A 15,452-nucleotide genomic window follows, 5' to 3' on the forward strand; every position below is an offset into this window, starting at 1 on the left:
ATTCCAGCCACTGGCTGGCCAGGCGCAGGAGCGGCGGGACGGCTTCCGCCCTGACTGCGCCTTCCTTCCTGTGCGGTGACAGCAAATTCAGGAGATAAATCAGCCTCTACTCAGAGAGCCCGCCGCAGAGGGACGGTGTGGTTAGGGGTGAGCGGAAGGCAGGGAAGGAAACAATTCTCTTTCTCACCAGATCTCTAATTGGTTGTCGCTGCCTGTCAGAGACAACGATGACAAACTTTGAATGTGCCCTGAGCAGAGTCACACAGGCCTCGGTCCACCCTGGGCCAGTCGCTCGGCCAGCTGGGCCATTAGCCTGTGACCCCCAACTCCTCACAGGGCCTGTTGATTTATTTTCCAAATCAATGACCCAACATATTCCTAACACTCAGTCAATGCGCCTGGTTCGGACAAGTTCAGCCCCACGTTCAAGACCGTGGTTGATGCCAGGGAAAATAGGAGAAATGACTCAAACGTGAGTCAGCTCCAGCCACCCCCGGCTTGGGGGAGATGAGCGACGTGTAAATAAGTGTAAAGAGAGAGACAATGAGAAGGCTCTAAAGGAAGGTTCCAAGAAAGCGCAAGGGGAGTTCCAAGGAAGGAGAAACTATCTTGTGAGTTTTTTTTTAAATTCCCAGCAGCAGAGTATCTTAAAGGTCAACATGGAAACCACTAGGGCAATTTTTGATGTCAGGTTTGTGACCAAACTAGTGAGCAGGAACCGGTCCTGAGGTGTATCTATAAGGAGTGTGCTGTTCGTTCATGAACACAACCAACTTTCACGAGCACCTGCTCGTGCTACTTGCCAGGCACTGTGTGACATGCCCAGGATGCAACAGTGAACAAGGCAAGCACACCGCCTCCCAGGTGAAACTCACAGTATAAAAATTTCCAAGTGCGGCCTGCTGGGTGTGCCCCAAGCAATTCTCATGGGGCCAAGGGGTCGGAAGCAGGACGGGGAAGATGGAGGGTCTTGTTAAGGAGTTTGGATTCCATCCGAAGGAATGTGAAGCCGACGAAGATTCGATTTATGTGTTTATTTTAGAGACAGGGACAGCTTGCAAACAGGGGTTGGGGCAGAAGGAGAGGGAGAGTCTCTAGCCGACTCCCTACTGGGAACCGACTCTGAATTCCACGAAGGCCTGGATCTCACAACCCTGAGATCATGCCCTGCACTGAAATCAAGTCAGTTGCTCAACCCACTGAGCCACCCAGGCGCCCCCAAGCCACTGAAGATTCGAAGCAGGGGACTGATGCGTTGAGACTTGCCTTTCTACAAAACCACCACGGTTGTGTGTAAAGGAGGGGTCCTGGAGGGTGAGATGTCCTGGAAGAAGACCATCTGTACATTTTTAAAACTTAGAGCAAATCCAAGTCTCCCCCTTTGTGGCAACGCTACTGTCACAGGCTTACACTCGATGAGCTCTGCTGACAGCTCGTGTTCCAGAACCACAGTCCACTTTATCCGTGTGGAGGTCCAGAGGAAGCCACAAAGGATCACCAGCTGTGATTACACATTTCTGTACTGCATACAAATTGGGATTTTAGAGTGGCTTCTGTTTTCATTTTATTTTACCCATGACAATTTTTTAAGTAAAGAGCATCTGAGGCACTATTTATTTTCTCATTAAATTGGAGAGTGGAAGGGAGGAGGGGATTATCAATATCCGGGCAGGGCCATGAAATAGATCACGCAGAACTATGTCAACAATCAGCCCTGTGTATCTCAAAGTAAAAAAAAAAAAAAAAAAGGCTAAGAACAAATGCACCAGAGGTCAGTGATAACTGTGTTACCACAGTCTAGTAGGTGGTTCTATTTGGTTACCCACTCCTGGGGTTTGGTTTCAAAGGCATTAGGAAGTCAGAGATAGAGGAAGAAGTCAAATGATACCATGTGTCTAATCCCAAAATCGTGTAATGTTCCTTGTGTCTCCCAGGGTAAAAATAACATTCTTACAATGGTATACAAGACCCTAGATATTCTGTACCCTTACCTCCTCCCCATTCTCCCTCCTACCACCTCTCTGACCTCACCCCTTCAGACTCTGCCCTCTTCCCTCTGCCCCAGCCACACTCATCTCCTGGTTCTTCCCACTACTCTCATGGGCCTCAGGACCTCTGCATGTGCTATTTCCTCCAAAGTTGTGCATGGCTCTCTCTCTCTCACCTCCTTCAAGTCTTTGCTCAATTGCTTTTTTTTTTTCTTAAGGGAGGTACGAAAACCAGTATTTTTTTTTTAAGAATGCTGCTAACCGAAGTCATTAGTGCCCAAGTTTCCCCCCAAAATCACAATGGTTAAATCCAATCATCAGCAGTTTGACATCAGAAATGCTAGCCACACAAACTGTAGAGTCCTGATTAAAATGTCATCGAACCAAGTGGACCAACCAGAAGGAAAAGCCTCCAATTCAATACCCTGAGAACCTGATTCAGATAATTGCTTCCCCAAATATCACGAATTCTCTTGGCTTCTACAGGTAATCCATCTCAACAGTGAGAACATAACTGAAAAATCTGTAGCTTCGCGACGTCGACAGAGTCTAACTTTTAAGATTCTTGACATCAAATTGTAATCCTTACGAACGGTCTCATGGAATCTAAGTTTGAAACACAGCAGCTAAGTGAACTTCATGGAGACTCTCTGGGAGCACCTTACTGACACTGCGAATTTCCCAAGCTTCCTAACCCCCTTGCATGTTCCCTGCCCCTGCACTTCTCATCTTTCAGCAAAGGAGTGTTCATTTGTTTCCGCTCTGTCTCCTTGCCCTGCTGGAGTGTAAACTCCAAAGGGCAGGGATTTGCTCCTGCTCTGTTCCCTTCCCTGCTTGTATTTCCAGTGCCTCCAACAGAAGACATGATGAATGTTTATTAAACGCTGAACAAAACCTTGAGGACAAAGATTTTCAGTGTCTTTACCTTCAGAAGGCAATTGTCTTATTTACTTTCTTTAATTTTTTTGGCAACAGCAGCAACAACAACAACAACAAACAGCCTTTCTCAATAGGCTTCCCTTTGCTTAAATTCAAAATAAGTCAGCTGATTTTTCAAAGACACTGGCCAAATTATTTGGGAGGAAGGGGTGACAACCTGGGTTTTAGAAACTAATTGTAACTGGCCCCTGAAGTCTAGGGCCAGCTGAGTTGATACGACCCTGCTTATAAAAAACAACCTTCCAGGGCGTCTGGATGGCTCAGTCCTTAAGCATCTGACTTCAGCTGTGGTCATGATTCTGGGGTCCTGGGATTGAGCCCCATATCAGGCTCCCTGCTCAGCAAGAAACCTGCTTCTCCCTCTCCCACTCCCCCAGCTTGTGTTCCCTCTCTCACGGTGTGTGTCTCTCTCTCAAGTAAATAAATAAAATCTTAAAAAACAAAAACAAAACAACCTTCCATGCTGTGCTTCCTTTTCTACTGTTTTCATCTTCAGCTGCACAGCAGACCCAGTAGCCAGAAAAAAATATGGCTTTCCCTAGGCTATTTGGGTGATGAAAGTCATCACGCTCATTTTAAACATTTGTCATACCCATTCCTTATTCCTGCAAGACGTCTTGTCTTGGGTCTTGTGCCTGCTGTGCCACTCACGTCCCCTCCCCAAGCTCTGAGTTCTGTCAGGAACAGCCTCCAAGACTCCCTTTCCAACCGTGGCCTCAGGTTGCCCGGTCAGTGAAAGGAAGAGCCTCAAATGTACGTAAGCTGGCTCCCACTTGCTGCCGGTGAGGCTCAAAGCCAGAGTCCTGAGGTTCCTGCGCAGTCCCTCCCCTTCCCGGGGAAGAAAATCAATCACCAGGAAGACAAATTGTGAAGATGTGAAACCGCTAGAAAGAAATCCCCACTTCATGTGGTTTCCCTTGTACCCACACACGTCTACACAGGTTAGATGGCTCGATGCTTTCCCAGGTGACTACACTAGTGTCCCTCCGAGCATGTGGCCTGGGGTCCGCCTCTGGCCTCTGAATCCCCCACCCAAACCAACAACCACACCCTGACACAGGACACGTAAAAAACAATCGAGCGGCATTGCTGCTAGATGGTGATACGTCCCATCATCACAGGAGAATTGGGGGTGGGATAGGGTGGCCCTCTGTAACGCTCCATTGCCACTTAAAGAATTTCCACCAGACCCCAGCTCCCAGAGCGCTCTGGAGCTTTTGCCCTTCATTCTTAGACTTTCCCCCATCTAGTAAGTTAGCAGCATAAATCCAAAGTTCAGTGCTTCAAGAACAGGGAAGGCGCCACGATGAGGTAACTGAATTTTGTGGGTCATTGCGGACACAGGCAAGCCCCCCTTCCAAATGAGGCTGACCCAGGCCCCCTGTTAGAGCAGCCCAAATTCTCACGTGTCCTTATTCTCCTCCAGGGCCACTGGCCTGTGAAAACACAACTGAAATAGACACTGCTCTGTAGATTCAAAGGGAAGCTTCTAGAATCTCAATAGACCAAAGAAGGACTAGAATCCAAAGATCCCTCTTCCCAACCCCTAATGCAGGCAAGACAACATTCAGAGAACCAGGGAGGTGGAACTCAGTCTGACAGTAAATCTCACGAACCGGACTGAGTCAAGCAGAGGCCACCTGCCACCTTCAGCGACCAAGCGACTGCGCGGGGGACGCTGCTCTAAAGCCTGGAGCGCAGGGGGCGGGTGGGGGGCCCCCGCAGGCGAGCACGCAGCCCGCTCCGCTCCCTCGCCGGCCCCCTTTCCCGAGCTCCACCCGTCCCTCCCGAGCACCTGCTCCAGCACTCACTTTGAGGAAGCCCCTCGGGAAGGGCATGCCGGTCCCTAACCAGGATCCCGCCGGGGGTCCGTCGCGGTCCGCTGTGGGAGCAGCTGGGGCTGCAGGGCGCGCCGCGCCTGTGCGGGACCGGGAGGCCGTCTGGAGGCGGGCGGTCGCGGCGCGCGGCCCTCCGACGGCCTTATCGGCGGCAGAGGCGCGCTATCGGGCGGCCCCGGCGCTCAGAGCGCGGGCGGAGGGGAGGCGCCCGCCTGGGGCTGGCAGATTACAGCAGCGCCCCGGCCGGCTCCCGCTCCCCCGCCGGCGCCCGGCCCGGCTCCCCAGGCCGCGGCCGGCGCGGCCCCTGCAGAGAGCCCCCCGGGGGCCGTGAGCCCGGCGGGCCAGCCCCTCACCCAGCTGCGCCGCAGGGAGGCGAGGGAGAGCCAGCCCGCCGCCTCTCCCCCTCCGCCGGCCCGCGGCGGGTTTGGGGTGCGGGGTCTTGCAGAGGCGGGGCTGCCCAGAGGAGGCTCCAGGAGGAGGCGAAGCCCCCCGGGTGGGGGCAGCCGGCCTTGCATGGGCAAAGGACTGTGGGGGAGCCGCTGGCCTTCTGCGCTCCCCAGCCCTGGTGTTCACAGGCTTTCAGGGCGAGGGGGAAGGACAAGGGGGGGAAGAGGGGGCCGTGTTCCTTAATTGCTGATTTGCAGGGAATCTGGGCACAACCTTAATAACATCGGGGCCAAAAATAACAGCGTTCCTGGGTGAGTCACCACAAACAGCGGCTAGGAGGGAAGGGGGACCCGGGCAGCTCCCCACCCCACCGCGGCCAGGAGGTGGGGGCTGCCCACAGAGCCCCGGCTGGGCGTGTCCTGGCAGAGCTGTTGCAGGCCTGCCTTGGGAAGCCTTCTTTCTGGGCATCCGTGCCTCCTACAGGGGGATGGGCCCATCTGCCCCGAGTGGCTTTATCCCGTGAGAACACTGCGCCCCTGGAGTACCAGTTGGTACCTGGCAGAGGGGACCGATGACCCAAAGTTGCTGAACCGTGAGAACCCAAGAGCAGCGGGCTCCCTGGGACCAGGCAGGCTCCCTGGGGCTTCCTGGAAGTGGCATCACCTAGATGGAGCTGCTGCTTCCGTGCCATGTATCCTAGCTTTCCTTTCCAGAGGTGCACAGATCCCACTGCTGGAATCCTGCCTGGGAAGGGTCCCTCCCGCCTCGCTCACATGCCTCTCAGCCTGCCGTTAGCCTGAGACTGGTCCAGGTCCCCTGACAGGCAGCCATCTGGCTTTGGAGCTTTTCTGCAGATCCAAACGGGTCCTGCTGTGAAGGCACAGCTGTTGTGGAAAACGCCACCGAAGGCCGCTCTGTGGCCCTCTGTTTTCCACAGCAGCTGGAAAGCCCCCCAGTGGAGGCCAAGGCCACCTCCAAGCAGACCAGCGCCTGACGTTGTCTGGCGAGGGCAAAAGTTATTACTAGACTAGTAATAACACAGTCATTACCGCACAAGTCCACACAGATGTCTATGGAAGCATATAATTCCAAACAATGGCTTTTTTTAAAGGGGCCCAGAAGCCTAAAAGATGTAGAAGCAGGTCCCAAACAACTCTGCCACAGGACAAATGGTCTTCCTTAGCAACAACCGCTGGGCTAGGCTAGCTGGTGACAGAGTCCCGCCGGCCTGTACCCACCTTGGTGCAGGAGCGGCTTTGGAGTCAACTGTAGGGGAATTGGTACATAGCAAGCGCTCAGTAAAGGTTTCTGGAATGGATCCATGGCTGTCACCAGCAGTGTGATAAGAGCAAGAAGCCATCTCACCATCCAGGGAAGAGGAGAGACTAGATTCCAGGCTCTGAAGGAGAAAATGTCAGCAGGTAAACATGGCACGTAACACAATTTAGAGAAGGCCCTGGGAGTAGAAACTCATCTCAAATCTTTGGCGAGGGTGGACATCAGGCAGGCTTGGTTCTTTGTGTGAGGTACTTGTGTGGCGCTTCCTGCGGCAAGCCAGTGCCTCCCAGGTCCCTGAGCCTTAGGCTGGCAGCTGAGCGGCTCTGGGAATCAGGGCGCCTCAGAACTTTACCCAGAAGGGGGCACCCGCCCCCCTTGGCAATGCGAGGCTCCTCTCCCACGGATACACAGAGCCGGGGGAAATGGCCAGGCACATTGGGGTCAACCAAACAACCAGGCTAAAGGGAACAGGACCGCATGCAAGCCTCTGGGTCTCGAATAACTGGACCCACGATGAGCTTGAGATGCCTGAATTCCTCCCTGGAGCAGGGGTCCTGGGACAGTCAGGCTAGAGATGGGTCATGTGGGCTGAAGTGGTATTTGTCACTCTCTTGTCAGCAGATCTGCCACAAATACCTTTCTCTTTTCTTAACCTCTAAAAGGGAGGCGCAAAGCCGTCCCAGTGAGCAAAGTGCAGGCCCAGGCCATCTCGGGATTGTGAGGATGCCTTGAAATTCCGCTCCCCCCCACCCCGGTCCTTCCCAAGCTCCTCTGCTCTTGGTTTGATTTATTCGTTTACAAATAGGCTCATACCCAGTGCTCACTGTGTGGTAGGGGCTGTTCTGAGCACTTGACATTCACTCATACAATCCTTATAATTTCCCTGTGAGGGATTCACTCTCATTAGGCCCAGTTTACAGATAAGGAAACTGAGGAATGAAGCGATCGAAAAACTACTTAACAGGCAGTTTCCAGCCCAGGCAGTCTGGATCTAGGGTCTGGAGGCCAACTTGGTCACTTTGCTTGGGGATCGATGCTTTAATTTTGTTCACAGTTAGCCAATCCATTTTCTTTAATATTAATTTTTATTAATATGTTAGTATTAATTAATTATCCATTAATTGATTTTCCTTAATAGGAACTTATTCATTTCATGACTGATAGGCACGGAATTCAACAACTATTGAACATTTCAAGTTCTGTTGTTTCAGGTTCTATTTTTCAAAGATGATAAATAAGTCAATAAAAAAAGTTTTTAATAGGCTTTTCATAAAAGTAATAAGACCTCCTCACTGAAAAACATTTGAAAATGGAAGGCAGTGCATATAGTCTTTCATCTGATTCCTTCTACCTCTTGTCCCCACCCTCCCCAGACAGATGCAAACACCATCCTAAACTTTGTGTCTGTCATTCCTTTGCTTCTCTTTATAGTTTTACCCCTTGTGTAGGTATTGTTCAGTTTTGCATGTTTTCCTAACTTTGAGTAAGTGGAGTTACGCTGGACAGACTCTTCAGCTTATTTGCATTTTTTGAAAAGATTTTATTCATTTATTTGACACAGAGAGAGACAGCAAGAGAGGGAACATAAACAGGGGGAGTGGGAGAGGGAGAAGCAGACTCCCCGTGGAGCAGGGAGCCCGATGCGGGGCTCGATCCCAGGATCCTGGGATCATGACCTGAGCCCAAGGCAGACGCTTAACGACTGAGCCACCCAGGTGCCAGCTTATTTGCATTTTAATGCAACATGATGTTTCTGAGATCCAGCCAGGAGTCATCTATTAATTTTCACTGCTGTACGGTATTCCATTGTATGCAAACACCACAAATTATTTATCCATTTTACTGCTAATGGAATCTGAGCTGTCTTCAGCTTTTTACTATTAAAACATTACCGCTATGAGGCTTCTTGTGCGATCTTCGTGCTGCCCATTGCTAGACTTGTCTAGTGTGAACGCCAGCAGGAGTGGAATTACTTAACCGGACTGTACACGAGTCTTGAGCTTGCCTGGATAAAGCTGAGTTGTTTTTGAACCTGGCTGTTCAGTTTGTACTCCTGATACCAGGGTTCACAGTGGCCCCTCGAGCTCATCAGACTTTTAAACTTTTGTCAAACTGGTAGGTGTAAAATGGTACTGCATTACGGTTTTAATTTGCATTTCCCTAATTAGTTGGGCATCTTTTCACATGTTCACAGGCCACTTATTTTTCATCTTCTGTGAAAGTACTGGTAAGCCCTTTGCCCATTTTTCTGCTCTGTTGTTTGTCTTTCTCTTATTGATGTGTAGGAGTTCTTTATACAGTCTGGATAGGAATCATGTATCAATTATGTGCATTGCCAATATGTTCTCCCAGCAGTGTACGGTTCATCTTTTTCCTTTTTAAAAAAGTATCTTTCGGGGGCACCTGGGTGGCTCAATGGGTTAAGGGTCCAACTCTTGGTTTAGGCTCAGGTCCTGATCTCAGAGTGGTGGGAGATCCAAGCCCTGAAGTGGGCTCAGCTCAGCCTAGAGTCGGCTTGTCCCTTTCCCTTCCCCCATGTGCTCTCTCTTTCTCTCTCTCTCTCACTCCCAGTCTCAAATAAAGGAATAAATAAATAAAATATTTTAAAAAATAAATAAAATAGTATCTTTTGATGAACAGAACTTGTTCATCTTAATGTAGTTAAATGTATCGATCATTTCCTCTCTGGTTGGTGCTTTTTCTGTGATATTTAAGAACTCCTTCCCTAGCCTGAGCTCCTAAGTACATTTTCCTGTATTACAAATACTTCATAGTTTTGATTATTATATTTAGATCTTTAGATCCACAGGACTTATTTTTAGGCACAGTGTGAATTAAGATTTCCGGTTTTTCCAGATAGATCCTTGATTATCCTAGCACCATTTACTGAACAGCCTATCCTTTCTCCATTGAAGTATGGTGCCATCTCCACCATATACGCAGGTTCCACGTACAGGTGTCCCCTGGGGCTCTCTCCTATTACCTACCCACTGGCCTGTGCACCTGTCTCGCCTCCAATATCACACTGTCTTTATTGCTATTACTTTATCATAAGCTTAATATTGTTTGTAATAAGTCTTAATACCTCCTTGCTTTAGTCCTCTTTAAAAGTATCAAAGTTTTTCACCTTAAACAAGTAGAAAAAGAAGAGTATAATAAACCCAAGAAGAAAAAAAAATTTAAAAGATCAGAAACCAATGAAATTGGAAACAGAAAGCAACAAAGAAAATCGGGAGACTGGCTTAGACACAAAACTGGACAAAAGAGAGTTGGGGTCTATTTATGCCTTGCATTGAAATGATTGATTTTAGTTTTTGATTCATAAGTTAGGAAATTCATTTTTAGGATCTTAATGTAATATTAGCCCTTGTACTGAATCATCATATCTGGTTACTGTATTTATAAACTACTTAGTAGTTCATATTATAGACTTGGGAGTGTTTCTTTTGTAGCCCATCAATTTCACACTTAAATAAAAAGCATATGTTTTGAATATGTTAAAAAAAAAAAGAATCAGAGCTTCTCTTGGCCCTTTACTCTTCTGTGTACATTTAGGAAAATGCCACACACACACACACAAAAAAAAACTAGAGATTTTGATTGCAATTACATAGAATTCACTTATCAATGTCCAGAGAATCGACTTTATGATATTAAATCTTTCAATTGTATATACATGGTACTGTGTATCTGTATATACATTCAGATCTTTAATGTTTTATAATTTTATAATTATCCCCATAAAAGATCTTTCCCATTTTTTTAAGTTTTTTTTTCCTTGGGACCCGGTTATCTTAATGCTGTTAAAAGCGAGATCTTTTATTTGATTATATTTTTGTTTGGTTATTGCAGTATATAGGAATATTATTAATTTTGTATCTTGAACTTGTAGCCAGCAGTTGTGTTGAGCCCTTGTGTTAGTCCTAATAGTCTGTGTTCATAATTCTCTTTGATTTTTCTCTACAGACATTTATTACTCACAACTGAGGACATTTTGATTTCTTTTGTGTTTTTTGTACCCCCGGTTTCTTTTCTTGTCCTATTACATTGGCTAAGACATCCAGTACACTGTTGAATGGAAACAGTAATATCAGCATATTTATCTAGTCACTGACTTAAGTGGGGCTACTTTTAAAGCTCCATTAGTAAGTATGAAGCTGTGTAGGCTTTTGTGGGTACTATTTAGTAGTTAAGGAGGGTAGATTTTGGTCTCAGTTTATTAAAAGTTTTTAATCAGGAATGAATGTTGAAATTAAAGTCTTTGTTTTCCTTTTCTGTGAAGTTGCATCACATTAATAGATTTTTCCAAGGCTGAACTATCCTTGCATTCCTGAATTAGACTCTTCTTGGCCATCCTGTAGTACTTTCAGTATAGCACCTCTGAATTAGAGTTGCAAGGTTTTATATAGGATTTTTGCATTCATAAATTATATTGGTTGTATTAATTTGGTACTGCTGCATGCCACATTACTCCAAACTTTTAGGCATTTAAAATACATGCAGATTTCTTACTTCACAGCTTCTGCACATCAGCAGCTCAGGACCAGCTTATCTGGGTGTTCTGGCTTTTATGACATTGCAGTCTTTTGTGAAGTTGCAGTCAAGATGTCAGCTAGAGTTGCGGACATCCACCTGCTTCACTGGGCTGCAGATTCCACTTCCACAGTCCTCAAATGCCTAGTGGTGAAAAGCTTCAATTATTCATCTCCTGGACCTATCCCTGTGTGTCCTCATGATGTGGCAGCTGGCTTCCCCCAGAGTCATCCAAGAGAACACAATAGAAGCCACAAGCGTTTTAATGACCTAATCTGGACATCACACATCATAACTTCTACCATCCCCTATGTGTTAGAATCCAGCCCACTAAAATCCAGCCCACACTTGATGAGGGCATTGTCAAAGGAAGGGTGTCAAAGAATCTGTAAACCTATTTTAAAACTATGATATTGGCCAGTTATTTTCTTTTCTTATCTTTTGATGTCTTATCATGCTATACTAAACTCATAGATGAACTGGGGGTTAGCTTTCCTTCCTCTTCTAGTGTCTACAATGATTTGTCTATTAGGGGCGTTCATTGTTGCCTGCAAAATCTAGTCCTCATGTTTTAATTCAAAGAGACAGTGACTACAGGGGAGGGAGGCTACTGATTTGCTCTATTTAATGCTATACATGTATTCAGGGTACAAGTTTGTTAAGATATCAAAATCTGGGAAACATATTCAAGATACGGAAAACTTTGCTCTCATTCTCTTAAACCTCTCTTAAACATCTCGATCCACTCAGCATTGGCCTAAAGTGCTGCAAAATACTTACATTCAGGCAAAACGTAAATAGAGGAGTGACCTCATTTTTTTAAAAAAGGATTTCACCATGAAAATTGGAGAAATTAAAAGCTTAAAAGTTTAAGTCGTAAGCACTTAGTTAATGAAAAATAATCCAGTGGTAGACTCCCACTTATTCTGGTAAATTTAAGATAGTGGTTTGCAAGCTTTTTGGTTCTTAGGACCCTTTTACCCAGTCAACATAATTGAGGACTCCATAGACGTTTTTTGTAAATATTATATTTATCAGTATCTACTGTGATAGAACTTCAAACTGAGAGTTTTAAAAAACTAGTGTGGTGCGCCTGGGTGGCTCATTGGGTTAAGCCTCTGCCTTCAGCTCAGGTCATGATCTCAGGGTCCTGGATCAAGCCCCGCATTGGGCTCTCTGCTCTGCAGGGAACCTGCTTCCCCCTTTCTCTATCTACTTCTCTGCCTACTTATGATCTCTCTCTCTGTGTCAAAAAAATTAATAAAATCTTTAAAAAAAACAAACCCCAGTGTGTACTATTTCATTTAGACATAGCATGATAAGCCCATTTTACATTAACACAGATAAAATTTTCATGAAAAATAATTATATTTTCCAAAATAAAACAAAATTTATCAAGCAGGGGATTGTTGCTCTACACTTGGCTGATCTGTTTATAATCCTGATTTAAGAAAAGACAGATGAATTGTCATGGCTCTTTCTGCATTCAAGGGCTTGCCATATGTTGTTTGGGTGGCAATAGATGCCGAAGACCTGGCCTCAGTCGGGGAAGGCGGACTGTTTTCACATGTGTTCCATTAACGGAGTGCATTCTTGTTAGCACACCAAAACTCCGCAAGCGGTCCTCTCTTAAAGGTTAGTTGCTGTGTGAATCTCGTCAAATATCAATGAACTTTTCCTGTTCTGTACACTGTGAGAGAATGAGAGGGAAAGACCAAATGACATTTAGCATGGTGAGAACAGGCTTGGCCTTGGGAGCTCGGGAAAGGGCTGGGTGGCTCCCTGAGTCCTTTGAAACTGCAGACCGAGGTAGTCGAATAGTGTCTGATGCTGAGACTCCTGGCACCAGAGGATGAGAGACTGGACAGGGACTCCTGGGTCCTCACCGTGAAGAGGAAACTGAGTCTAGGGATTTTGCAGAGCAGAGGTCCCTGAGTCCCTGCTCTTGCCACTACTCGGTGGAAAAAAGAGGAGGGAGATCAAGAAAGAGGAAGAGTCGCCAGGCGGTGTGGAAAAAAGAGGAGGGAGATCAAGAAAGAGGAAGAGTCGCCAGGTGGTGTTCTAAGGCGGTGTTCTAAGGTAGCAGACCATGACCCACTCCACTTTTGATGGTTGGGTGAGCTAATGAATCAATCGAAGGATCTTTTAGGTCCTTCCTGGCCCCAGAAGTCCCTCATTTATGCTCGCATTTGGCCATTCTCTTAGTTGGACAGTCCCATCATCAAGAGACTTGTGAAAAAGGTCATCAAATTCAAATCAATAAAACTACTTCTTATCATTTTTTTCTTTTTTTAAAGATTTATTTATTTATTTGAGAGAGAGAGAGAGCATGAGCAGGGGGAGACAAGAGAGAGAGGGAGAAAGAGAATCTGAAGTAGACTCCCTGCTGAGCGAGGAGCCCAATGTGGGGCTTGACCTCACGACTCTTGAGATCATGACCTGAGCCGAAATCAAGAATTAGACACTTAACTGACTGAGTCACCCAGGTGCCCCTGGACTTCTCATTTTTTTAAGAGGAGGGACGGAAGAATTCAATACTTGACCATAATAATAATAGCATTTATTAAGCACTTACCATGTGCTCATTCATTCATTAACCCATTATTTCTCTCCTTCCTCCATCTTCCCTCTCTCCCTTCTCAGTCGCTCTCCTCCTCTCTCTGTCTCTCTCCCTCACTCTCTTTCTTCCAATACTCACCAAGCACTATTATGTGCCAAGCACGTTACCATGTACACAACAGTAAACAAAACAGACACAGTCTAAACACTTCATGTCCATTATTCACTTAGTAACCCAACAACAGCTGGGGTAGCCACGGTCATAACCGCCATTTTAGTGATGACATCACCGAGGTGGGAAAAGTACTTACCAAGTGCACAGAGCTAGAGAAGGAATCCAGGTCTTACTCGGAGCTGTTCCCCCATAACCACAATAGTGTATTGCCTCCAAAATGGCAGTGGGTCGCTGGTAGCTTCTCTGAATTTATGCTTCCTTGGAGTCCAGGGTGGAAAACCCAGTCATCATAGCCCTACCCCTTCTGACTCTCTCATCTCCTTTCACTGAACATCTAAGCCAACACTGGGAATCTTGTATCCCAGAGCAGGGATGTGGCTTCATCAACTTGACTGGAATGGCAGTTAAGAGCTGGCTGCGTACTAGGACGGGTCACTCCATGGTGGGGGTTGGGGGAGAGTTGGTCATGAGGACAATAGCAGCCAAGGTGGGGGAAGTGCCAATTACAGTTCTAATCATCTCTAAGAGATTCTGAGGTAAGAGGTGGAAATCTAAGGAAATGACTTTCTCTTATTTTGAAATTTGAGGGTAAAATACTGGTCTTCCAGGGGTCCTCGCTGAAGAAAGTCAGATTTATGTCACTGAATTCCCTTATGTCACTGAATTCCCTTCCCCACGTGTGTTCTACAAGGGGGAGGAGAAGAAAGGGGAGCACTGGAGAAAGTGGGGTGGGGGAGAAGGATGAGGGAAGGGGGAAAGGAGGAGGGAGGGGGAAAGACTACTTTTCTGGAGGAAGAGTCTGTTGGACCTGCCCCCACGTCACCAGCTATCTGCTCAGAAGCCAGACACACAAAGGGGTTCTGCTGGAGAGGCTCAATGAGCCCAGCGCTTTGTGGCTATCTGCTGTCCAACTTACACATCTCTGCTGCCCAGCCACCCTGCAACCTTCAGTCCCACTCAAACTCCCATGGGGTCATTTCAACTCTAGAACAATTTTTCCCGAAAGCCCCTCATCACGGTAAAGCCCTGGACTAAGAGTCAGATGGTCTCAGTTTGAACTGAGCCTTTGTTACTTCAGGATCTAGAACCTGGGACTTGCTACTTACTCTTTCTGGACCTCAGTTCTCCTCCTCTGTAACATGGGCACAAAAATACCTTCTGGGCTTGCTTCACAGGATACTTACAAGGATGTCAATAAGTGTTCCATCTAAAAGCACTTTGTTATTATCAACTGAAGTAATAATCATGTTTCTAGATAATATAGTCTAAGAATGATAAATGACCTAAATTATGCATTCCCCTGTGCCCGACAATTCAACAAGCTGGAGACTTTTTCAGCAGTATCCAAATGCCAGTAGCCTCTGGTGCCCACTCACCTCCTTGGGCACGCATAGATTTCTCCAAGTTGACTTCCTATCCAACTGGGAGGAACACACTTATTTCTTTAAACACACAGGCAGTGGGAATTTATCATAAGATAAATTTTTTTAAAATAATCAGATAGTTTGGAAAATGTTAAAAGAGCTCATCATCTCACTGTCTGAATATAACCACTATTGTGACTAGAAGATTATATCGAAACAGGGTCACGTACCCAGGCTCTGGAGTCAGACAGACTTGGGTTCTACCACTTAGCAGCTGCAAGATCTTGGGGGCACCTTACTGAGGGCTCTCAGTCCCTGAGTTACCTCTGCCCTGAGATAAGAATAGAGATGTTCCTTCTGGTGGGGGAGGGGAGCTGCTGAGAGGAGTAAG

The 15,452-nt window shown here is 46.7% G+C and overlaps 1 protein-coding gene across 9 annotated transcripts in view; it reads right to left on the minus strand.

Annotated features, from left to right (window-relative positions):
* Positions 1 to 15,452, minus strand: part of ANK1 (ankyrin 1) — a 204,235-nt gene that overhangs the window by 120,408 nt on the left and 68,375 nt on the right. Inside the window, exon 1 of one of the 9 annotated variants that reach the window (XM_047717185.1) lies at positions 4,739 to 4,943. The exons of the other annotated variants lie outside the window; for them this stretch is intronic. Within the exon in view, the coding sequence (XP_047573141.1) occupies positions 4,739 to 4,765 (27 nt within the window). The 5' untranslated portion in view covers positions 4,766 to 4,943. Of the gene's footprint in view, positions 1 to 4,738; positions 4,944 to 15,452 lie in introns of those variants that run through there. 9 annotated transcript variants of the gene reach the window in all.

The sequence above is a fragment of the Lutra lutra genome, chromosome 2, assembly GCF_902655055.1.
Source record: "Lutra lutra chromosome 2, mLutLut1.2, whole genome shotgun sequence".
NCBI classification, from domain to species: domain Eukaryota; kingdom Metazoa; phylum Chordata; class Mammalia; order Carnivora; family Mustelidae; genus Lutra; species Lutra lutra.